We start from the raw sequence: 26,436 nt of genomic DNA on the forward strand, positions 1-26,436 counted from the left end.
GTGTGACACACAAAATAGAGTGCTCAGTTGCTCCATGCCATGCATCCCCCCTTTTCACCTCACTCACCGGAACAATATGGCCTCTTATTCTTAAAAGAAGGTCATAAGCACTTTTGGATGAATGCCCATCCACTCTGCGGACACGATGTTTGCTCCTTTAGGATCTCTCTATGGATGGTTGTTCTCCACGTGCATGCATATAAGCGAATAGAGGAGAGACCCAAGACAGTCTCTAATAGTGTAATTCAGTTTTTTTAAAAAGTTAAAAGCAGTTAAAAATATACATTCAAAGTAAATGAATATGCACCTCCTTAATACTCATCTGCATTCCATAGACGATACTACGAGAGCGGACGTGACCCAATATGCCCCCTCCAATGTGTTTCGTCACGCTGCCTCTCCTGATGAAGTCAGGCATCTACTCTTGAATGTTTGCTTACTGTTTTCATTGGAATGTATGTACATGGATTCTCAACTCTGGGTTCCTCCTCTGTTTCTAAAGGGGTGTCCCTGTTTTGTGGCGTGCTGCTGAACCGGAGTTAGTGTGGTCAGTGACAATTTCAGTGATCCATTGAAAATCTGTGTATTAATTTCAGTGATCCATTGAAAATCTGTATCCAGCACCCAGTTTAACTTGTGTTTGATCTAAGGCTACTTCTAGATTGTAAGCTCTAACGAGCAGGGCCCTCTGTTCCCTCCTGTATTGATTTGTATTGTAAATGTACTGTCTGCCCTCAGCAGCACAAACTGTTGGCGCTATATAAATTCTGTATAATAATAATAATAGTAATAATAATAATAATAATACCCTGTCCACAGAGTGAGAGTGCTGCTATGCTATTTCAAGAGCAAACAACATTTCCACACTGTTAAAAGCAGCAGAAAATGAACAGATCTACTGGCAGAATCAATGGGTTATCAAACTATGGGGTTGATTTACCAAATCTGGAGAGCGCAATATCTGGTGCAGCTGTGCATGGTAGCCAATCAGCTCCTAACTTCAGCTTGTTCAACTAAGTTTTGACAATACAACCTGGAAGCTGATTGGTTTCTATGCACAGCTGCACAAGATTTTACACTCTACACTTTTAGTAAATCCCCCCCCCCCCATGTCTTTTAGGGGGCATGTACAAAAACATATGTGTTGTTGCTGGTGACATACTTCATCATATATGTTATTTTTCATTTTGCCCATAGTTACACTTTAATACTTTGTTTTAAATCCGAGACAAGAACATAATGCATTTTGTGGCACATTTATTATGTCTGTATTTGAAGATTGTGTAGTGAATAGTTCAGGTGAGCTTTGTTTTTGATAAAACACTTGAATACAATGAATACATTTAAATAAATGTTTTTTTAATAATCGACAAGGTAGTTCAACAATAAAGACATTAAATATGACACTGAGATGCTGACATAGGTATGGCGTATCTCCATCTGAACAAATGCACTTGTCTTTCATGTATTATAAGACCTAGTTGTAGCCTTTACTAGGATTTGCTTTTACTAAAACTATTTGCAAGTTGATCCCTTTCCTCCTCTTTCCCTTTTGAAGTGCTGCAAATCTACAGTAGTCCCTGGAGAGGATGAAGTGGTGAAAGGATGGGGCTTTCTCCTGCAAGATTGCACAATGGCCAGAGAGGACTCTGTGAAGTGCCTACGCTGTCTGCTCTACGCCCTCAATTTACTTTTCTGGGTGAGTCAAGAGGGCCAAGCAGTTCCAGTCTGTCAAGCAGGTGGCAATGCCTCGACTCAGGTTACAGCTGGCCCAGAGAGAAAGCACCAAAGGGCACAGCTAAGCATGAATTCATTTACCGGGATTACTATGTATTTTCCAAAGATCTAAGGGTTGTCTTCTATTAGTTCCTTTGATCAACATACACTGCTGCCGCATGTGCCAGTTCTAGTGCCAGCTTTTTTCTCCTTTTATCAAAGCGAGGAGGTGATAAATAACTGCCCCGGTATTAAAGAAGCAGTGTGTTTCTTTCATCGTGCTCCTAAATGGACGCGGTCACATGCTTTATAGTCATAGCTAGAATTATTCATTACTTTCTTAAGTGTGAAATGAATATGCAGGCCCTGCCCAGCCTTCTGGGTAGCAGACACTTGAAAGCGATTAACAGTATGTCTAGAAGTATTTCAAAAGGGGAACTTCAAATAGTCAAGGTCGGCGTCCTCTGCCGGGCAGAAATTGTTGGTGTATGTTTATGTTATTTTCTCCACATTGCAATAGTCACAATTAACACAATTAAAATAATCACGGATTTTACACTGAACACTTAAATTTAAAAAAAAAATCAATCATAAAAGAGAGTCTCTTTACTTTGCTGGACCTGGCTCAGCTATGACTTTATGTTGGGGCCCATTTTCTCTGCAGTGGTTTGCTTGAACAGCAATGAAAAATCTGTGCCATTGTACATAATGGCACAGTTACCATCTGTACTTATGTGTGGGTTTTTGTTTTTTTTGTTTTTCTGTCCAGTTTATAGAAGATACATGCTTATTGTGTTTATGGCACAGCATGCAAGCTGGAAGCAAAACCTATGCAGCCTGGAAGCAAAATGCATGTGCAATTAAGACCCCAGTGGCCATTCAACCAAAAAGAAATCCCAAGAAAATGACTGTACTAATGTATTCAAATGTAGACTTCGCATTTATGCATTCACTCCACTTCCCCAACTTACAGCCTCTAGCTTTTTTCCCATCCAGTTTCTTTTTTTTCAGATGCATACTCATTGGGTTTGATTTACTAAAGGCAACAAGGCTGTTCACTTTGCATGGGAACACTTTGCATGGGAACTTTACCTTAGTGAATGAGGTGAAAATTCACTTTGCAGAAAATATCCAATGACATGTGAGGTGGAAAAAAAACTGTATTTCTGCTTGCACAAGATTGAATGATGAAAGATAGTATTTACTAAAGCTAATGGAAAATTCTCTTGCAAAGTGCCTTTTGAAAATAAACCCCAGTGTTTTTAATGGCCCAGTCTACAACCTAAAGCTAACTGGAAGCAAAATGCATGCAAATCTAAAGCATTATTTTGAAAGATGTGGTGGCTGCATTGGATTTCTTTTTGGGGGGCCTTTGTACCCTTTATTTTCACCTGACGATACTTTTGATAACACACTTCCTGTCCCTGGTTGGCTACACTCACTAATCCACTTTATCTGTTGAGGAGCCAATGGGCTGCCTTTTTTCATCTCCATTACATGGTGAATTCATGTGACTAGAAATCCAGAGATAAGGTTCTGTATGCTTTTGTTTTCTTTTAAGCTGACAGAAAGTAACAAGGGCAGTGCATTTTTGATAAGATAAAAAGTAATTTTCTGTACTTCCTGCAAACTTGCATTGCATTGTGTTGCCATTTATTTTGAAAGTCATGCCAACCCACATATACAATATAAACAATATAGACAAATGCACCTGCCCTTCAGCACACCACAGTACATGGGTGTAAATGCACTGTGCATTGCAGTATGCTGTGCTGGCCAAAAATAGTACACAAGTGTATTTTATGTGTTGAGTCCCCTAAATGCCTATTCAGAGTTGATGATCTGTCTTAATGCAACATACAGCAACCCCTAACCACTTGACTGCCCTCCCACCTGCAATGTACTGCGGATAGGCAGCCCGTGCAAGCAAAGTGACGTACTGGTACGGCGATGCCTGTATCTGAGTTTAGCTTGATTGCACACAGTGGGAGTCTGTCAGCAAGTGAATCATTGGCTGGGAGTTGCTGATCAGCTTTGTCCAATCACAGCCCAGAGCCCTGTGTTGACAATCAACACAGGGCTTTGCACAGATGGAATGATCTCTCTGTTTCTTATCCCTGCAAAGCAGGGATAAGAAACAAAGAGATCTGTTAGTAAAAGCAGCACATAATACACACATTACACATTGTTAAGCACACATTTAACCCCCTGATCACCCTAGATGTTAACCCATCCCAGCCCGTGTCATAAGTACAGTGACAGTGTATAGTATTATCACTGATCACTTTATTAGTGTCACTGGTGATGTCAGTGACAGTTAGTCAGCCCCCAACGTCAGTTGTCAGATTGTCCGCCGCACTGTCGCAGTCCCATTAAAAGTCGTTGATCACCACCATTAGTAGTATAAAAAAAAAGATACAAACTTCAATACCATAGTTTGTAGATGCTATACCTTTCACGCAAACCAATCAATATACACTTAGTGAGATTTTTTTTTTTTTTTTTTACTAAAGACGTAGCAGAATACATTTTGTCCAAAATGTATCAAGAAATTAGATTTTTTTTTATTGGATATGTTTTATAATAGACAGTAAAACATATTGTGTTTTTTTTTTTTAGGTATTTATATCGCAAAGAAATAAAAACCCCAGTGGGGATCAAATATCACCAAAAGAAAGCTCTGTTTGTGGGCAAAAATGATATAAATTTAAATTGGGTACAGTAATGCATGACCGTGCAATCACCTGCTTGAGTAGTGCAGTGCTAAATAGCGATAGACCGCCTGGTCATTAAGGGGGTAAAACCTGCCGGAGCTTAGGCGGTTGAATAAATGCAAGTTAGCATGCATAGGTGTGAATGGGCCCTGAAACTGCCTCCCATTTATGCATTAACACAGTTGTCACAGTAGGCTATCCAGAATTCCGGTGCAGGGTTGTAATAACTTAAACCTGAACTTTCATTTAAATGTATTCTTCCGTAGTCACAAAGGATATGGATCCAATTTGTGTGCTACAAATGCCTTTGCAAACCTAGATATTACCTTGTAAATATAGTGGTGCCATAATTACTGGGCTGCACATAATTTGTGCAAAGAGCAGAGCTGTGGATGGGATTCTGCAGGCCCTTCCAGTACAGACTGAATGCAGCAAACTACAGGAGGGGGCAGAAACAAGACCAGTCAACCTGCACAAGCAGAGAGAGTGGCAGCGACTGGTCTTTATTACAGGAAGCTCCTACACACAGGCAAATTTTCACACAGGATTACTGCACAGATCTGAAAGAAATACACAAAGTACACCAAGGTTCAAGTCACAATATGCATGACTCACATATTTAGAGAATATTTTCTTATCTTAGCTTTAATAAAACCTGCTTGATAATACTTCCTCAGTTCATCTTAAATTCAGTGTGGTGGTTCATTACAGGTTACGTTATTATACGTACTTAAAGTGGACCCTTTTATTAAATTGCACAGCTCACAGTAGGTGTTCTTTCAATACTACTAGATCACCTTGTTATTTTAAACATGAATTCCTTTCCCTTGTCTTGACTAAACACCTTTCCCAAGCTGTGATTTAAAGCCTTGGCAAAAAATCCCATGATCTCTGGCGACCTAACCCTTTCGTGACCAGACGTTTTTAAAGCTTAGATGTCCAGACCAAGTTTAGCAGCATCAGCATATGTCAGTAAGCCCAGGTTCACAATGAGCTGCGGGAGTGAAGCTGTGCCAGTTCAGCTGATTTCACTCCCGCATGTCAGTCCCGATTTCGGCCGCGATTTCCGAGACATCTGTGCAGGTTTCTGCGCAGATGTCAGTGTAAATCGCAGCCCGAAATTGCAAAAAGTGGTACAGAAATGACTTTTTGAAAATTAGTGTGGCGCCACAAATGCAGCGCCGCAACGATTAGGACCATGTCATTGCCAGCAATTGCTGCCGGTTTGACATGTCAAATCCCATGTCAAATCGTACCAATGTGAACCAGGGCTTAACCTGACAACTACTCTGTGACTCATTTTTCAGTTTGACATAAGACCTAAAAGCTGGGAACACACACAGGGGCTCATTTACTAAAACTGGAGAGTGCAAAATCTGGTGCTGCTGTGGAAATCAGTCAGTTTCCAGGTATTTTTGTCAAAGCTTAAAGTGGAAGTCCATGCAAAAACTAAAATTCCTGCTTTATAGTCACCAACATTCTAACACTAACCTCTCTAGCCTTGATAAGAAAAATCAGTATACATACCTTTTCTACAGGCGATACGACCCGATCTCCAGCGGCGGAAGCTCTGATCCTACACTGAGCTGTCAGCTGCGGCTTCGCTGTGTAGGCAGGCGGGTGCAGAGGACACGTCAGTCAATGGAAGCCCCATAGTAACTCTATTGCCCTGTACACACGATCGGACACGATCGGACTTTCCGCCAACAAAACCGTGGATTTTTGTTCAAAGGTTGTTGGCTCAAACTTGTCTTGCATACACACGTCCACACAAATGTTGGCCAACAATTCAGAATGTGAGAATGCGGTGACGTACAAGACCTACAACGAGCCAAGAAAAAGGAAGTTCAATAGCCAGTGCGGCTCCTTCTGCTTGATTCCGAGCATGCCTGAACTTTTGTGTGACGGACTTATGTACACACGATCAGACTTTCCGACAATAAAGTTTTGTTGGCTGAAAATTTGAGAACCTGCTAGCAAACATTTGTTGGCGGAAAGTCCGACAGCAAATGTTCGATGGAGCATACACACGGTCGGACTTTCAGACAACAAGCTCACATCCAACATTTCCCATTGGAAAATCCGACCGTGTGTACATGGCATAAGGGTGACGTCACTTTCCATTCATTTCACAGCCATTGTCAGACGTGTACTCAGCAGAGCTTCCGCTGCTGGAGATTGGGTCAGATTGCCTGCAGAAAAGGTATGTATACTGATTTTTTCTTTTCAGGGCTAGATAGGTTAGTGTTAGAATGTTGGTGGCTATAGATGCAGGGATTTTTGTTTTTGCATTAACTGCCACTTTAACTGAACAAGCTGAAGTTAGAAGCTGATTGGTTACCATGCACAGCTGCACTGGATTTTGCACGCTCCAGTTTTAGTAAATCAACCCCACAGTTGCTCTTTCCTAATTCTCTACTGCAAGGTTATTAATTTTTTAATAGAGATGGGCATTTTACATTTGGACTTAAAAAGTCATTTTATGGACATGGATGAGGAGGATAAGCATTTTGCAGCAGGGCACAACCAGGAAGCAGCAATTGTATACACATTAAAGTGTTAGTACAGGCTAACCATAACTTTTTTAAAAAACGTTTCCTTTCCCTTCCTCCTACCTATTCTGCATAGAAAACATAAGAGAAAACAGAAGGCGCCTTCCAGTGACTTTGGACTCCCCCAGTCTTTAGAATACAGTGAGGTGTGCATTGTCTACATACATAAATATGCCAAACAAGATTTTATTATTACATTGGGGCCTACTTCACAGCGCAGGAGAGTGAACATGTTGACCTTTTCTGCGTAGCCTGTGTAAAAAAAAGATCTGTGCACCTACACTTCATTTAATTTTATCAGTTCCGGTCACACTATATGGCTCTGGCTCCCCTGGATGGAAGGACAGGTGAACATTGTATTCTGACTGGCCGCTGGCAGAATACACTAATCAGCAGCTGCAGCCACTAGTTAACAAAAGTTTTCCAACATTCCTCTTCGACAGAAGTTGGTCAATAGTTGACCTCTGTTGAGCAAGGCTGCCACACGTGGACCAAGATTCGGTTCCCGCTGAACTGGCTGAATTTTGCTCCGTCTGTGACCAGCTTTAGGGAGCGCTTGACATCGGCTGTGATTTTCCCGAGCTGTGGTGCCACCCATAGGCTCCCAAAGCCCAGCCGTTGACGGTGCTCTCCTCTCCCCTGCAGCAGCTGTTCTTTGACACAGGGGAGCTGGGGCTACTGGATCATCTGACCAGATCAGATTAGGTCCAAAAAGGTTAATATACAGATTTTGTTTATACAGGGTATGCAGCGTAGGTAAGAGGAGGGGAAGGGGATGTTTTAAGAATGTGGAGGAAAGAAAGTGATGGGGTGCGGCGCCAAATGCAAATCTCTAAATATTCTATTGCTGCACCTAAAATTAGTAATGACTAATAACTTATAAATGATAATTGTGAAGGGCGCACATTATTTCTTTTTTAATTATTTGCGCCCTTCACAATGAATGTTTTAAGAATAGTTATATTAGCCTTATCTACCACTTTTCGTAAAAACGGCCTAAATCTTGTAAAATTATAATTGCAAACTATATATCTAACTACTGTATGTTAATGCTTTAAAAACCTTGTTTCTGAAATAAGGTTAATGAATCATTACCATTGAGTAATAACGATGCAGTATGCTCATTTTTGTCTCTCGAATAGCTAAAATAAATGAAAAAGACTATATCTCCCTTTTGTAAATGTAGCTCAAATCATATGCATGTTCTACTTGCAGATATCAGACTTTCAGTCCTTCCAGATGTATTTTTTCTTATCTCTATTACACTTGTTTAACCCTGAACTTTGAGAAGATGAAACATTGAAAGCAGCAATAATTTACCTTTAGAGATCTAGCAGTATTGTCAGGTTACTAGGTAAGATATTATCATTTCTGCACTATTATTTATGGGCAGTTTGGAATAGCGTATTTATCTGTTTCACAAAATATTGTATTGCTTTGTAATATTCAGTTTATTTCATTTTATGTTGACAGCTGTGTGTACATGTGTTATCCCAGCTAAAGGGAGTAAGGGCCGGTACATATGATTATTATGTAAATCTTTATCTCCAGCGGTAGGTTTGTGTTTGGGCAGAGGCAGTATCTAACAGAGAGATAACAGATCTCTGTGGAGAGACATCAATACACAGTGCCTGCAGTACACAGACAGCGGGTCACAGAATAGGCAGGTAAAAAAAGTAAATATATTCTTCATCCATAGTGTTAACTGATTTCTTTTATCTGGCTTCCAAAAATTATGGTTATATATTCTTATACTGGACAGTATTTGGGGGCATACATAAGAACATTTGGTTCCAATTAAATTTCACCCAAATACCCCACTTATTACATAAAAAATTATCATTTGATACTGCATGTTTAATACAAATTCCAGTATAGCCTTAAAGGAGAAGTACAGCCAAAGCTCGTTTGGCTGTACTTCTCCTGTGGATCACAGGAGTGCAGTTCGTTCTTCACTCCTATGACCTGTTTTCAGCAGACAGTGGGCTAAAGCTTGCTGTCAGCTGAAGTCACAGAGCTGGTCCAGGCTCGGGATAGATTGAGACAATATGGTCGGGATCCTCCCACAGCCCTGGACCAGCACCCGAGTCAGGCTCTCAGCGAGCTGCTGAGAGCCTGAGCCAGCCACTCTCGCCCTCTCCACAGCCCAGCACTCCAGTGAGCTTGTGGGGGCAGAGCAGAGAGCCGGTGTCTGACAGTCACCAGCTCTCTGCTCATGGAGCTCTGAGAATCGAGCGGTCAGCGGTGTTTGATCGCTCGGTTCTCAGCTTTAGAGCCTGCGGGGGACAGCCACCTAGGTATGAATGATTCTTGCAAAAAAAAAATTCTGAATTTCTATTTTAACTTTAGCCTTACTCCTAACCTAAAGTATGTGTAAACCCTACCAGAATATAGGGCTAGTTTACTAAAATAATTGTCATTTATTTATTCCTTCCTTTTTGTCCCAGTGAAAAGGGTTGCTGGTACATAAAGTGGGAGCAGTCTCCCGATTGGAGACTCAGACACCATTAACATTTTCTAATGCTTTTCAGTTATCAAAAAATAGTGAAGGAAAAAAAGGTTTGCATGAGGCTTTACTTTATTTATTACCCGCCTGTATGCCTAACCCTTAAAGTGGTGGTAAAGACAGATTCTATGCATTAAATTAAAAAACCTTCTGTGATCAGCCACCCCCCCTAAATATTTGACTGATCCTGATCCAGTGCTATGCCCGAGAGCAGCTGCTCTCTCTCTCTCCTCACTAGACATGGCAGCAGCAATGGGAAACATTGGCTCCTAATGCTGTTAATCAGATTCTGTGAGGAGGGAGCAAGGCCCAGGCCCAAGCCACACTGTGTGTCATTGGTCACACAGAGCCCGACTCAGGATCGAGCCCACACAAGTGTCCCCATAGCAAGCGGAAAAACTGTTCCACAGCACTCAGGACCTCAGACTGGGTCGAAAAGTTCATCTTTCAACATGACCTCAGACTGGGTCGAAAATTTCATCTTTCAACATGACAGCGATCCTAAGCACACTGCTGATGTCTTGCCGAGAAAGATCCCCCGGCGGATAAGGACCCCCCTGTATTGCGCAGGCGCAGCACTTGCGCAGTACGGACGACTAAGGAGCTGCCGAAAATAGCCGAAGCTGAAAACCTTCAATCAGCTGTACACGGCGCCTGGGTCCAGGTTCAAGCCCCACCATCCAAGTGGACCTAAAGGTAGAATAAAAAAGTGCCGAGCGAATCGAGGCCGTGCCCGAAGCGTGGCGAGTGAAGCGTGGTGAGCGGCCCCCTTACAGGCGCCGTGTACAGCTGATTTACAACTATTCGGCTTCGGCTATATCCGCTGGCTCGTACTGCGCAAGCGCTGCGCCTGCGCAGTACAGGGGGGTCCTTATCCGCCGAGGGGAACTTTCTCGGCAGAACACCGGGACAACACAGGAGTGGCTTAGGAACAACTCTGTAAGTGTCCTAGAGTGGCCCAGCCAGAAACCTGACTTGAACCCAATCGAACATCTCTGGAGAGACCTTAAAATAGCTGTCCACTGACATCCCCATCCAACCTGACTGAGCTTGAGAGGATTTGCAAAGAGTGGCAGAAAATCCCCTTATCCAGGTGTGCAAAGCTTGTTGCATCCTCCCCAAAACAACCTGAGGCTGTATTTGCTGCCAAAGGTGCTTCAACAAAGTACTGAGAAAAAGGTCTGAATACTTAAAGAGGAGCTCCAGTCTCCTGTGTAAAAATTAAAAGTCAACAGCTACAAAAAATGTAGCTGCGTACGTTTAATAAACAGCCACTCACTTGTCCTACGATCAAGTGGTGTGCTCAGCCCAGCTGTTTTCATCTTCTGCTGTCTGTCCCCGGGATGGTAACTGTGGACACTGCATGCCCAAGCATTGTAAATGGTCCTGTAGTCTTGTGGGACCTGTCACATGTCCCAGAAGACTGGCGGGAGGGTGGGGAGGTGGGGTTAACATCCACTTCCGAGCGCCTAGGCAATTGGAGCGGACATGGGAGCAGGTACCTGTCAAAATCAGGTACCCAACCCGCCCCACTCCCCGCTTCCCAAAAGTGCCATTACTTTATCAGGAGCAGGGGAGGAGGCCTTAAAGTGGATGTAAACCTTATTCATGAAATTTGTGCTGGGCACATACTGTATATCTGCAGTGTTTTGTTATCTCTCTTCAAAGCACTATGTCCCGTAGCTGTCTCCTGTTCCGTTCATCTGTTATCAGCCTGATAGTTCTCCTTCACATATGATAAAAGCAGCCTGCTATAAATAGATTAGCGGGGCCCTGATTGATTCAAGGAACAGAGCTGAAAGTCTTTACCTATGAGGAGAGGGGGTGTGTGCCTTTCCTCCAATCAGCTGTCTTTGCTGTATGCCCAGACTTCACTGCAGTGCTAACCAGGAAGAGAAAATCTCCTAACAGGATGTGCATTTTCTAAACAGTGTATAAAGATGAAGACAGCATAAATACATGCAAAATCTATGTAGGGAGATTTGTTTCATCTCTGTGTATCATCTGAGGCTGGTCACTTCACTCCACTTTAAAGCAGAATTTCCTCTATTGGGTGGAGCTCCACTTTAGGCACATGTGATACTTCAGCGGTTTCCTTCTAATAAATTCATAGACATTTCTAAAATTCTTTTCACTTTGTCATTATGGGGTACTGAGTGTAGATTAATGAGGAAAAAAAATGAATTGAAACAACTGTAGTATCAGGCTGCAACATAACAAAATTGAAAAAAAGGGGGTCTGAATACTTTATGAATGCATCGTAGCTGCCTGATCGAGAGCCAGAGCCAGCTGTCAGAGTGAGAGCTGAAACCAGCTGTACCCGCTCCCTCTCAAGCCTGGCACACCAATAATTATTGGAGGGCAGAGGGGAGAGCATTGACTGACAGTCACCTCTCTCCACTTCAAGAAGACCAAGAACTGAGCTATTAGCGGTCATGTCATCGCTCACTTTTGGGGCTTAGTGACATGAGACAGCTGCATCATCACACTGATGATAAAGCATAGAGGTGAGTGTAAAAGTTTCTCTCTTTTTTTTTTTTTAAATCGGCATACTTCTCCTTTTAAAGCTGAGATTTAGATATGCATAATTTTGCATAGTTCTATTGGTTCAGCTTCGACTAATGTAAGTATGTACATTGAGGGAACAAAGTATTTGATCCCCTGCTGATTTTGTATTTTTGCCCAATGACAAAGAAATGATCAGTCTATAATTTTAATGGTAGGTTTATTTTAACAGTGAGAGACAGAATAAAAACAAAAAGATCCAGAAAAATGCATTTCAAAAAAGGTATAAATTGATTTGCATTTTAATGAGTGAAATAAGTATTTGATCCCCCATTAATCAGCAAGATTTCTGGCTCCCAGGTATCTTCTATACAGGTAACGAGCTGAGATTAAAAGCACTCTCCTGGCCACCCTGGCGGTATGATTATGTCAGATTTTTGCGACTCAAAGCAGTACAATTGTTTTGCATAGAGATTTGGCGTTTATAGCAAAGAAGAGACATAATAGGGGGAGGAAGGAGGAAATGCTGCTCACCCCTGGTAATAGAAACAAAAAAAGGAAAAGGATTCCCCCAGGTGGGGTTTTTAGGCAGCGGGGTTAAAATATTAAACCAATGTTGTATAAAAAGAATTATATTTTATTGTACAAAAAATAATTTAACACAAAGGTTAAAAAATGAGCTCTGATATAGTGTTTACAAGTCTAGTAAGATCAAACACGCATTATCCAGACATATTTTCATAACAACATTGTACAAATATTGTCAATATCAGAAAAATGGACTGACGCGTTTCAACCTATATATCCAAGGTCTTCTTCAGAGGTCAGTCTGTTAGGGAATATACAACAAGGATGCACATATAAGGGCTTAATTGCATATGATAGAGATAATATACCATACTCTATATGACATAGTTACCCAATAATGCGTGTCCTAAGAGCAAAGAGCTTCCTATATGAGGGTCCCCTTTTAAAATCAAGGTGCCTGTTCTCTTTCCCCAAGGGGTCACAAAACACCTCCACTGGAACAGCCACCGTTACCAGAGTAAAAATCCAACGATGTGGCTTACGAGAGGTCACACTGACAGTCGCCCCCCACCCGGCCAAACGACCGGTCGGGGAGAAGGCAACACCTGCAGCAGAGACCCAAAGAAAACACACTTAGAGATCACACTCATGATGTATATCAAAGCATTGTATCAAGAAGTATTTCCTTAGTTAGATAATCAAGTGAAAGGCACCCATCTGCATGCATACCTTATATGCAGATTGTGGCCTTGTAATATTGGATATATATATATAAGTAAGTGAGTGAATAGTGCATGGAAGTGAATTGAGAACCAGGAGTTAAGAAATTAAGTGAAAAGGGGAGTCCAAGTGGTGTACATCAGCTCATTTAGATAGAATGATTGAAGGTGAATTAAAGAAACATGATGTATAAGTAATAGTTAGTGCTTTGAACTGTGGGGGTAAAAAACTGTGATAAGAAAAGAGAAAGTGCCCACAAAAAAAACATACATAAATGTGACAATTAATCTTGAGTGTTTACCTCAGCCAATGTGGAAGCAAGTGTGAGGCTGCACTGTATCGCCCTATGTGCTCAGACTCACTTGTGGCTTGGCCCGGGATTGGCCACAGGTTATGTCAGGCTCAGTGGACAATTATCCAAACAGAGTCGACAAGTCTGAAAATATATATGTAAAAAGGATAATATTATATAAAATATAAAAATATATATGTAAAAAGGATAATATTATATAAAATATAAAGCATATATTATAAGTATATGATCAGTGCGGTGAACCGATTGTAGTTGTATATAGGGCTAAAGCAGTACAGAAACACATTGCAGGAGAGTGTACTTACGTTGTGGGAGCTGCAGAGATGTCAAACCAAACAAATAGAGAGATTGCCAGTGTCTGTGCTTTTGAAATATATACATCCTATATATATCCTTACTTATGGGCGTGTGTTTGTCAAAAGCGGATCCACCGCAGGTGTGAACGCCTCCCCTCACTAAACCGATCCATGAGACCATCATGGAGGGCGTGGCCGCCATTGAGGCAGCCTTGTGTGGCCTCCCCGGCGTTCGGGACGAGCCGAAGCCCCGCACTGGCATCATCCTCGTCATAATTTCGCGACGCGCCCACATCACGTGGCACGCGTGGGGCCCCGCGCATGCACAGTGACCGGGGGCGTCCGAGGATGTCCCCGAACGCCGCCGGCAAGGGAGGAACTATCCCCAATGTAACAGCCAGGGCCAGCCTGGGTGTCTGATGGGGAAGGCACATCGAAGGAGAAACCTCCAGTCCGGAAGCAGCGGCAGCAGAGCCGCCAGAAATGATCAGTCTATAATTTTAATGGTAGGTTTATTTTAACAGTGAGAGACAGTGAGAGAATAAAAACAAAAAGATCCACAAAAATGCATTTCAAAAAAGGTATAAATTGATTTGCATTTTAATGAGTGAAATAAGTATTTGATCCCCCATCAATCAGCAAGATTTCTGGCTCCCAGGTGTCTTCTATACAGGTAATGAGCTGAGATTAAAAGCACTCTCCTGGCCACCCTGGCGGTATGATTATGTCAGATTTTTGCGACTCAAAGCAGTACAATTGTTTTGCATAGAGATTTGGCGTTTTATATTGTAGGCCTGTAATTCTTAATAATAACACGCTTAAATCTGTCCAAACAAGAGTCTAGTAGACATTCCGGTTATGATAAAGTTTGAAACATGAAATCATAAATTATAATATAATAAATAACTATAAATAAATATAAAAAATAATAATATAATAATAATAAAATGAATTTCCCCTCAAATCACTATCGCTCAATTCTGCAAGTGTTCTAATTTACTATCGCTGTTTTCTAGCTGGTCTAAAACCACTTTTGACGTAAAGGGACACTTTTTGGTTGCTATGGACAATCTCAAGTTTCCAGGCAGAAAGAACAGTATATATAATATAAAACTGCATGCAGGGCACTGGACAAAGCACTGGGGCCAAAAGGGATGTGAAATGATTTCATACAGTATTGTAATCTGTAAGATTACGGTGTACTGTATGTGTTATGAATTTTGTACTTTTTGAATTTGCCGCCAGGCTCCGCCCCCCGTGCATTGCGGCGCTCGCAGGGAATCAAGCCCCGCACACAGAGGCATCGGGCGGAGGACAGAGCCCGCAGACACAGCGGAGGGACATCGCAGGATCCACACTCGGGAAAACCGCCAAGGAGGTTAAAGGGAGTGCTCCTAATCTCAGCTTGTTACCTGTATAAAAGACACCTGTCCACAGAGGCAATTAATCAGATTCCAATCTCTCCACCATGGCCAAGACCAAATATCTGTCCAAGGATGTCAGGGACAAGATTGTAGACCTACACATGGCTGGAATGGGCTACAAGACCATCGTCAAGCAACTTGGTGAGAGGTTGACAACAGTTGGTGCGATTATTCGCAAATGGAAGAAACACAAAATAACTGTCAATCTCCCTCAGTCCCAGGCTCCATGCAGGATCACACCTTGTGGAGTTTCAATGATCATGAGAACGGTGAGGAATCAGCCCAGAACTACACAGGAGAATCTTGTCAATGATCTCAAGGCAGCTGGGACCATAGTCACCAGGAAAACAATTGGTAACACATTACACCGTGAAGGACTGAAATCTCGCAGTGGGTCACCCTGCTTTAAGAAAGCACATGTATAGGCCGGTCTGAAGTTTGCTAATGAACATCTGAATGATTCAGAGGGAAACTGGGTGAAAGTGATGTGGTCAGATGAGACCAAAATCTAGCTCTTTGGCACCAACTCAACTCGCCATGTTTGGAGGAGGAGGAATACTGCCTATGACCCCAAGAACACCATCCCTACCATCATACATGGAGGTGGAAACACTATGCTTTGGGGTGTTTTTCTGCTAAGAGGTTAGGACAACTTCACCGCATCAAAGGGACGATGGACGGGGTCATGTACCATCAAATCTTGGATGAAAACCTTCTTCCCTCAGCCAGGGCATTGAAAATGGGTCGTGGATGGGTATTCCAGGATGACAATGACCCAAAGTACGCAGCCAAGGCAACAAAGGAGTGACTTAAGAAGAAGCACATTAGGGCCCTGAAGTGGCCTAGCCAGTCTCCAGACCTTAATTCCATAGAAAATATGTAGAGGGAGCTGAGGGTTCGAGTTACCAAATGTGAGAGGATCTGCAAAGAGGAGAGGGACAAAATCCCTCCTGAGATGTGTGCAAACCTCTGACCTCTGTGATTGCCAACAAGGGTTTTGCCACCAAGTACTAAGTCATGTTTTGCGAAGGGGTCAAATACTTATTTCACTCATCAAAATGCAAATCAATTTATAACTTTTTTGAAATGTGTTTTTCTGGATATTTTTGTTGTTATTCAGTCTCTCACTGTTAAAATAAACCTACCGTTAAAATTATAGACTGCCCATTTTTTTTATCAGTGGGCAAATGTACAAAATCAGCAGGGGAACAAATAGTTTTTTTCCTCACTGTATGCGTCATACCTGTGGGATCCCTGTGGAAGTGGGAAGCGACTGTAGTAGGTTCCGCTACAGTGATTGCTGCCAATTTCTGGGTTTTGTGCTGAACAACTGCCCTGCTACATACGAAATAAAGGAGGTTGCTCACTTGCTATGGGCGCAATTTAGAGAGCACTTTGCATGCTCTCAAGGAATAAAGATGATAAAGAAAAGAGGGGCAGCCCCTCCTTTCTACCCCCTCTTCCCTTTCTCAGCAGGGTATACTCACCTGTCCACACTCCCTCGCTCTAGGGGTTCACTATGAGTAAGCTCTGTGCGGGAGGTGCTCTAAATCTGAACTCCAGGCAGATATAAACTACACAAATTAATACAGCTCTGTATTCATGAATACATCATTAAATGTATGTTTTTTTTTATACAAGCAGTGTAAGTACCAGAATGGGACTTGTTGTCAGGCTCTTGCAATTCCTGTACAGCAGAACGCAGACTGGGAAAGGGAGTAGCAGCAGCACAAGGAGTCAATCATTTGTGTTGTAGTGCTCATGCTCTAACAAGGAACATGCTGATAGGAGGAGAGAGCAGAGAGATGAGCTCATCAGTCTGCTGCTTCTGTTTGCCCTGTCCAGTCACAGGCTGGGGGAGGGAGAAGACCTGTAAGTGCTACTGAATTGCAACAGAATAAAATGAGTTCTTCTCTCCTGTCGGACAGGATTGTGCTGTGTGGCAGACCTCTGATTATCAGGGATGGATGGACAAAAAAATCGAATCCTTTGGCAGGTAAAATAGCTTGCATGTAAGTGTTTTATCTGTGTATTTAGCTGTTTACCTGGAGTTCAGCTGTACGCAGAATTGCTGTGGCTGGCCATACACAGAGGGATACTCTGTAGAATTCCAAGATCTTTCTGTCCTTGAAATCAATTCTGAGCACACGAGCCATTGTGAGAAACAATATTTGTTGGAATTATGTGCTGTATAAATATCATTCCTCTTTGTTCCAAGATCATGGATTTATGGAAATAAGGCGGCTGTAGATTTTGTGCACATATTGTTTTTTCAGTAAACGAAGAAGTATGTGTTCAAAATCAGAATGTGCGATTAGATTATTTTAGGGTTTTGTGACTTTTCAAAACAGTGGAAACATTTTAAAATCATGATTACTTGTTCTGTATTTTTTTCCTAGGAAGCTTGTGTAATATAGAAAGTTTATGACTCGATGATGTTTATACTGTTAGTTGGATATCACATAGGGACAGTGTTTTTATGATGCAGGACATTATTTGTGACATGACACACCTTTTATTGCTAGGAATGTAACACAAGCCAGTGAACTTACAGGAAAAGAGATCCTATACAAATCGGTGTTGATTTACTTAATTCAGGGGCTGCGCTTTCATTACAGATATATATTATATTATGTTACAGTTTTTGAATTATCCTTACGCCATAGAATAGACTTTCCTTTGTTAGACCATCTTAGATGGTGATTAACCATTATAGCAAGAAAAACGTACTGGCACAGATTTAAAGAGATATTTGATGTATGGTATTTTTACAGATTTATTGCATTAATAGAAACTACTGTGACAAATTTAAAGTGGTTGTTTCAAGGCTGAAGGTTTTTTACCCTCATGTATGCTATGCATGAAAGTGAAAAACCTTCAGTATGCAGTTCCCCTTGCACCATAATGCCCCGTACACACAATCGGATTTTCCAACAACAAATGTTGGATGTGAGCTTGTTGGCGGAAAGTCCGACCGTGTGTATGCTCCATCGCACATTTGTTGTCAGACTTTCCGCCAACAAATGTTGGCTAGCAGGTTCTCAAATTTTCCGCCAACAAATGTTTGTTGTCGGACTTTCCGATCATGTGTACACAAGTCCGTCGGACAAAAGTCCACGCATGCTCGGAATGAAAGACGAGGTGGAAGCGCTCGGTCTTGTAAAACTAGCGTTCGCAATGGAGATATCACGTACGTGATATGGCCAACATTTGTGTGACCGTGTGTATGCAAGAAATGCTGGAGCCAACAACCTTCGAACAAAAATCCACGGTTTTGTTGTCGGAAAGTTCGATTGTGTGTACGGGGGCATAATACTTACCTGAGCCCGATCGCGATCCAGCGATGTGCACTGGAGCGGCTGCTCTTTGCGGCTTTCCCTTGCAAAGCACAACTTCCCTTGCAGAGAGAACAGTTTATTTGCTTTATGTATATCAACACCAGTACCTCAGCACAGCTTATGTGTAGAGTGCCCTGAAATACGCTCATTTTTACTGTGTTCAGACCTCTGTGCCCATGTGAATGAATCTTTAAACATCTGCACCTGCATGAAACTTCCAGGTCTGCATTTCATTATGATTCATTGCAGGAGATGGATTGTGGGATCTGAAAGATTTCCCATAGTTTGGTTTCTGCCTGCAGACACTAGTAGCTAACTATCAACTAATTCCAGTAAAACTAATAGAGAGAGAGAGAACACCCCCCCCCCCCCTTTACACAGGAACAGAGCTGAGGCAGCCAAGAGGCAGCCAATCTTCTGGAGGTCCCTCCCCGTCACCATTTTTCCTCATGGTGTCAGGTAAACATGTCAGAAATGATTCATGCAGATAACAGAGGAACAAAGCAGCAGAGAGAAATTATATTTTGGCCCCTTTTACACTGATGGGTCCACCTTTTAGTTTTTCAGGCGGACCCAATCAGACCATCCATTGCTCTCTATGGAGCGGTGGATGTCATCGGACATGTGTCTGCTTACACCTACCGACATCCGATCCTGTCCGCTAAAACTAGACAGATGTTGATCTATTCCCCATCCATCCAGTGGATCGGATAGAATGACAGTCAGATGGAAATGGACAGGCGGTCTGTTCCCATCTGACAGCCCATAGAGGACAGCTGGCTGTGTCCGTGTCTGCTGTGCATCAGCAGAGCAGACACAGACCTGCTCAGTGGGGATCAGTGGAAAGATCCCCTGCTTTCCACTCCGCCAGTGTGAAAGGGGCCTTGGTGCTCTTAAAGTGGTTGTACACCCTGTACAACCACTTTTATCTACAGGTAAGCCTATATTAAGGCTTACCTGTAGGTGTTGGAAATATCTCCTAAACCTCCACGGATTAGGAGATATTTACAAAAAAGCCGTGCGCCGATGACTACGGCACATTCACCGATGTCATTGGCACATGTGCACTTTAGAGGGCACATCATGCTAATAGGGGTCATGCCATGACTGGCGGCTCCCACGCGCGAGCGCAGGAGTGACGTCACGCGACTCCGGCCAGTCACAGAGCCCGGAGTTCGCGGCCCCGGATGGAAGAGGGGCGAAGATGGATGCTCCCTGCTAGTGGGGACAATGGTGACATCGCGGCCTTCGGTTTCAGGTAAGTGACACATAATGGGCTACTATGCGATGCATAGTAGCCCATTATGCTTTACCTTTGCAGGGAAAGTAAGAGGAAGTAAAACCCACCAGGGTTTACTTCCTCTTTAAGTGAGACAAGTACACACTACAGGGATGTGCTTTGTTCATATTTCATGTCTGAAGTTTACAACCACTTTAAATATTTGTGGAATTTTGTACTGGATACATGATTTAAAAATGTTCAGATGGCAAACATACCTCCTTATAACCACATACACATTATAGTAGAACCATGTTGGAAATCCATGATGGAGCTCCTCTGACCTGAAATATGGAAAAAAAAAAACATTAGTCTTTTTCCATTTACCTTTGTCCCTGCTTCTCGTAACAATTGCGACCGATGGCTAAAATGTTTATCTCATTACATAATAGCTTTTTCAAATTAGGAGGAATATTTTCCTCCTGAGACACTGGAATCTGCTTCTGCCTATGTCTTTTCTTAATAGTTGTATACATTTTTTTTCAGGTCTGGCCCTGTTTAGTGTCTCATCCCTGGCATATCACTTTTAAGACTGTTTGCATGTGATTTGTGGTGGTATTACTTCACGTCTGGCTTGTCTCATATGGGAAAGGATATGTCTAGTTTGTCCTACTTACTTCAGCCTTTGTGTACACTGGAGACAATATACCCAGCCGCAGATTAATCCATTTTCTCCAGGATGGTTTCTCTACTTTACAATACAGTGATTCCAAACCGAACAATAGGACAGGAAATCTGTGTGATTTTATAGACTCACCTTTCATTTGTTTGTCTTTTCATGAAAGGTGTTCATTTTGTCTGAATTCAGAGATGTATAGTCTAAAATGTTGTTTTATTTGTGAGGAAAATCTTGTGACTACTGTGTAATCAGCAGGACAGCGGCACTTTTTACAGAGATAAAGAAAACATGTTATGTATTTCCTAGCAAAAAATAAATGAGAAATGGAGGCTTATTTTTTTTTTTTTTTAAACGGGAAAATCAAACTGTTTGGAGAACAATTACTTGAATATACATTTGTTGCCAGACTGACTACTTAGTAAAAAGCAGACTTTGAAGTTGCTTCAGAGATGTGTAGTTTCTATATAATATACAGCGGGTAAAATAAGTATTGAACACGCCACCATTTTTCTAGGTAAATATATTTCTAAGGCTAGGTTTCCACTATTGTGGCCCCAAAGTCGTGCAATTTTACTTTGCAATGCGATTTTTGATGCAATGTCCTGCGACTGGTGAGAACCATGGGAGAACAAGTTGCACCGAAGTCGGAACAAAGTAGTACAGAAACCTTTTTGGGAGTCGCTGCGACTTGAGTCGCACCAATTAGAACGGGGACCCTTGAAATACATGGATTTTGACTTGTCATGCGACTTCACATGTGTCGAGTCGCACAACAACTCGCAGTAGTGAAGACAGAGCCTAAAGGTGCTATTGCCATGAAATTTACACCACATTTCGGTAACAACCGATGCAATCCATACATACAAAGAAACCAAAACAAATAAATTCAGAAACTAAGTTATGTGTAATAAAATGGAATAACACAGGGAAAAAGTATTGAAAATGCTAAGGGCCCTTTTACACTGGGGCGGTTTGCAGGCGCTATTGCGCTAATAATAGCGCCTGCAAACCGACCTGAAAGTGCCGCTGCTTTGATTCCAGTGTGAAAGCCTTCGGGGCTTTTGGAGCGGTACGCTGGCAGGACGGTAAAAAAAGTCCTGCTAGCAGCATCTTCGGAGAGGTGAAGGAGCGGAGTGTATACCGCTCCTTCACCGCTCCTGCCCATTGAAATCAGTGGGACAGTGCGGCTATACCGTCGGCAAAGCGCCTCTGCAGAGATGCTTTGCGGTGGTTTTTAACCCTTTCTCGGCCGCTAGCGGGGGGAAAACTGCCCTGCTAGTGGCCGAATACCGACGGTAAAGCGCCGCTTACAATAGCTTTTAGCTTTTAGCTTTACCGCCGACGCTGCCCCTGCCCCAGTGTGAAAGGGCCCTAATAGAAATTTATTTAATACTTTGTACAAAATCTTTTGTTGGTAACGACAGCTTCAAGACACCTCCTGTATGGAGAAACTAGTCACATGCATTGCTCAGGTGTGATTTTGGCCCATTCTTCCACACAAACAGTCTTCAAATCTTGAAGGTTCAATGAGCCTCTTCTATGCACTCTGATCTTTAGTTCTTTCCATAGATTTTCTATTGGATTCAAGTCAGGTGATTGGCTGGGCCATTCTAGCAGCTTTAATTTCTTTCTTTGAAACCAATTGAGAGTTCCATGGCTTTGTGTTTGGGATCATTGTCTTGCTGAAATGTCCACCCTCGTTTCATCTTCATCATCCTGGTAGATGGCAGCAGATTTTTATCAAGGATGTCTTGGTGCATTTTTCCATTCATCCTTCCTTTAATTAAATTACTAGGTGAACCCAGCCTAATGCCTCGTACACACGTTCCGAATATCGTACGACCGATCTCTCTTAAATAGTCGCAAGTAGAAATTGAATAGCTAATAAAGTCACAAATTCTCGTACGACAGACAAAAAAATCGGAAGTCAGGTGATGTGTTGTAATGTATTTGTATTGTATTTTCGGACGACAACTATACTGACTAAACGAAAATCATACGATCTGGAATGGAACGAGGAAAATTTTCTTGTATGTCCGATCGAATAATATCGGATGAACGGTCGTGATCGGCTGTCAAAAGTAATGTACACACGATCCGAATATCGCACGATCCTTCCTCGGACGACCGTTTTCTTACGATATTCGGATTGTGTGTACGGGTCATTAGTGTTGTGCAGCAAACTTTAAACGAGCTTCAACATGCTTTTTCTTCAGCAATAGCGCTCTCCTGGGGGGTTACCTTGCGGGCGCGCCCTCGAGTCCAGCATAGTTGCAGAATGCCGGACTCGGCCCCATCCCCCGGCGCCCACGTCATTGGATTTGATTGACAGACACGGGAGCCAATGGCTGCGCTGCTATCAATCTATCCAATCAAGAGCCATGACAACAGGCAGAGGGGAAGAGCGTGCTTCCGGCGTGGGAATTACGGGGCTCAGGTGAGTAAAACTGGGGGGGCTGGGGGGTCGGTCACCGACAAGACGTTTTTTCACCTTAATGCATTAAGGTGAAAAAACACAAGGGTTTACAGCCCCTTTAAGTGAATTACTTATTGTTTTCTTTGAAACAATTGTACCTGCTAATTCCAGGTCTTTCTGAAGCTCTCCACAAGTGGTCCTTGGCTCTTGGACATCTCTTCTGATAATTCTTTTCACTCCTCTGTCAGAAATCTTGCGAGGAACACCTGGTCCTGGCCAGCTTATGGTGAAATGATAAGCGATTTAAACAGCAAGGGCACTCACAAGCGGGTGTGGTGGGGGGATGATGACAGTTTGCAGTGGATGGAAAGTCCGAGTGTGAACCGGGAGCTATAGCTTTATCCATTATAGGAAGAAGGCAAGCTGTAAAAGGGGAGTGAGATCAGCCTGAGATTCGTCCAGAGGGAGCCAGCGTCGAGCTACCCTGTATAGCAGGTGAAGGAAGCGTGACTAGCTTCCGAAACGCGTTCCCATTGGCTCTTACGGCGGATGGACTGACAACTCCTCTCTACACTCCCGTTGGAGACTTTGGATGGATATCCAAACACTGGACAGACCATCCCGGCTAAACAGGGCAGCTCGACGCCTGCTCCCTCTGGACTGATCTCAAGCTGATCTTGCTCCCTCTATACAGCTTGCCTTCTTCCTATAATGGATAAAGACCCGGTTCACACTCTGTCTTTCTATCCACTGCGAACTGTCATTATCCCACACCCGCTTGTGAGTGCCCTTGCTGTTTATATCGTTTTTTATCATTTAATAGATTGTGCTACGCGATGCCTGCTTTTTCCCTTCCCTCTTGCATTTTAGATTGTAGATTCCCAGCCCACTTCTAAAGGCAGCCTTGCAAGCATCTATGGTGTTAGCCAGTCTTTTTATTATTGAAATGTATTCCTATACCTCCAGGAATAAGGCTTTGACACAGAGATAGCCCTGTAGTGTATTGTGTTTTATGGTGAAATTTATGTTCTTTCCACTTTCGGATTATGCCCCCAACAGTGCTTACTAGAACATTCAGAAGTTTACAAATCCTTCTGTAACCAATGCCATCAGTATGTTTTGCAACAATAAGGTTGTGAAGGTCTTGAGAGACCTCTTTGCTTCTACCCATAATGAGATGTTTCTTGCGTGACACCTTGGTAATGAGACACCTCTTTATAGGCCATCAGTTGAGATTGAACCAGCTGATTTTAATTTGCACTGACAAGGGGCAGGATTGCTTTCTAATTACTGATAGATTTCAGCTGGTGTCTTGGCTTCCCATGCTTTTTTGCACCTCCCTTTCTTCATGTGTTCAAAACTTTTCCCTGTGTCATTCCATTTTATTACACATAACCTACTAATTTATATGTTTTGGCTTCTTTGTATGTGGTTGTTACTGACATGTGGTGAAAATTTCATGTCAATAGCACCTTTAGAAATATATATGCCTATAAAAAATGGTGACATGTTCAATACTTCACTCGCTGTGTATATAAATATATTGGGGCTCAAAATTTCAAGTTCTGAGCTACTAGCCAGGCCTTAAAAGAGAAGTATGGGTTCTTTTTTTGCCCATTCATACTTACCTAGGTGGCTGCGGCATCGGTCCGATGTGCATATGTCCCCCGGTGCCTCTGCACTGAGAACAGAGCGATCGAACATCGCCGATGGCTTGGTTCTCACAGCTCCCTGAGCGGAGAGCTGCTGACTGGCAATCAGCAGCTCTCCTCTCTGCTCCTCCACGCTCACTGGATCGCTGAGCTGTGGAGGGGCGGGGGTCGGCTGTCTCAGGCTCTCGGTGGCTCACTGGGAGGCTGAGACGGGCATCAGTCCAGACACCTGGCGGATCCAGACTTTATGGTCATGATGACGCAGTGCCTGAACTGATTCCTGTGATGTCAGCAGAGAGAGCGGACTTCAGTCCTCTCTCTGCTGAAAACGGGTGACAGGAGTGCAAAACGAATTGCACTCCTGTGACCCATAGGAGAAGCCCAACAAGCTTAGGCTGGACTTCTCCTTTAAGGGTTACACACCACCATTTGCCCCACCCAACCCCTACCCTTCCCCACCCCTAATTCTGCCCCTAAACATGCCCTCATAAATTATCTTAATTTATTACTATTTCTATTAAGTTACCAAAATAAATATTAACAACAACGTTGTCAGTGCCCATCAATGCAACCTCACCAGTGCCCATCAGTGCAGCCTGATCAGTGCCCATCAGTGCAGCCTGATCAGTGCCCATCAGTGCAGCCTGATCAGTGCCCATCAATGCAGCCTCACCTGTGCCCATCAATGCAACTTCACCTGTGCCCATCAATGCAACTTCATGTGTGCTCATCAATGCAGCCTCAACTGTACCCATCAATGCAGCCTCACCAGTGGCTATCAATGCTGCTTCACCAGTGCCCATCAATGCTGCTTCACCAGTGCAGGGGAACTCATTTCAAATGAAAGCAGTTACAGTGACGTTCCCCGCTCTGTGATGATCTGGCCGGCTCTCCTCTTCCTCTCTCTTCCCCTGGGCGATCTCTGGGAGAATGGCTCCCATTCAACCCCGCCTGCCAATGGCCCCCTCCCCCCCGAGGCAGCCTAAGCTCACCTCAATCATTTTCAACTCGCAAAATGCGAGCAGGAGAGTGGAAATTTTGAGGGCTGTATATATTATTACTATTATTATTATACAGGATTTATATAGTGCCAACAGTTTACACAGTACTTTACAGCTTGAGGGTAGACAGTACAAATACAATACACTTTTATTCAGTAGGAATCAGAGTTTCTGCTTGTTAGAGCTTACATACCATTTTATTTTTTTTAGAGGGAGCCCGGTGGTTACAAATGTAAGGAACATTCTTATCAGTGATCATCACACTAATGTAGCATGAGCTGTAGAGAGTAAGTATTAGAAGGGGTTCCCTGAGACCAGAAAGCTATTTCAAGGGTTCCTCCATGTTGAAAAGTTTGAGAAAGGCTACTCTAGGACCTTGAGTAGGCTGATAAATGGCCTTATGAAGCTTGTCAATTTACAGTTATCTCACTTGAGACATAAATACTAAATGTATTCCATCTAAACTAACTAATGGCCATCATGGATGCACTGCTTAAAGTTCAATGTTATATACTGTATACTAGTAAGAATGTGCTCCTCCCAGAATGAGTAGGTTTGTGAAGTGTAACTGTCAGAGCAAAGTTCAGCTACCCTACATTTAATTTAATATATAAGATTTGGACAACTATTCAAAAAGACATTCAATATGTGAGATTCACTCAATATATGCCTATATGGAATAATTTGCAATTACCAGAGGTGGCAAAGCTTTTGATAAGATTTTGACTTATGGAAGAGGGCTGGCATTCAGCTTCTTTGTCAACTTTTTGATAATGAGGTTTTGTATCCATTTTGACCCTCCATACTAAAGGAGAGCTGGGAACGTACCCGGCAGGTGCTGACAGGGGCCAGCACAG

At 42.8% G+C, this 26,436-nt stretch overlaps 1 protein-coding gene across 3 annotated transcripts in view; it reads left to right on the forward strand.

The window, feature by feature from the left end:
* The window catches only part of TSPAN12 (tetraspanin 12), a 315,531-nt gene that overhangs the window by 24,912 nt on the left and 264,183 nt on the right, over positions 1-26,436 (forward strand). For all 3 annotated transcript variants that reach the window (XM_073619812.1, XM_073619814.1, XM_073619815.1), the window contains one exon: positions 1,559-1,699. In XM_073619812.1, the coding sequence (XP_073475913.1) occupies positions 1,559-1,699 (141 nt within the window). The remainder of the gene's footprint in view (positions 1-1,558; positions 1,700-26,436) is intronic.

This window comes from Aquarana catesbeiana, linkage group LG03, assembly GCF_042186555.1.
Source record: "Aquarana catesbeiana isolate 2022-GZ linkage group LG03, ASM4218655v1, whole genome shotgun sequence".
Classification (NCBI taxonomy): Eukaryota; Metazoa; Chordata; class Amphibia; order Anura; family Ranidae; genus Aquarana; species Aquarana catesbeiana.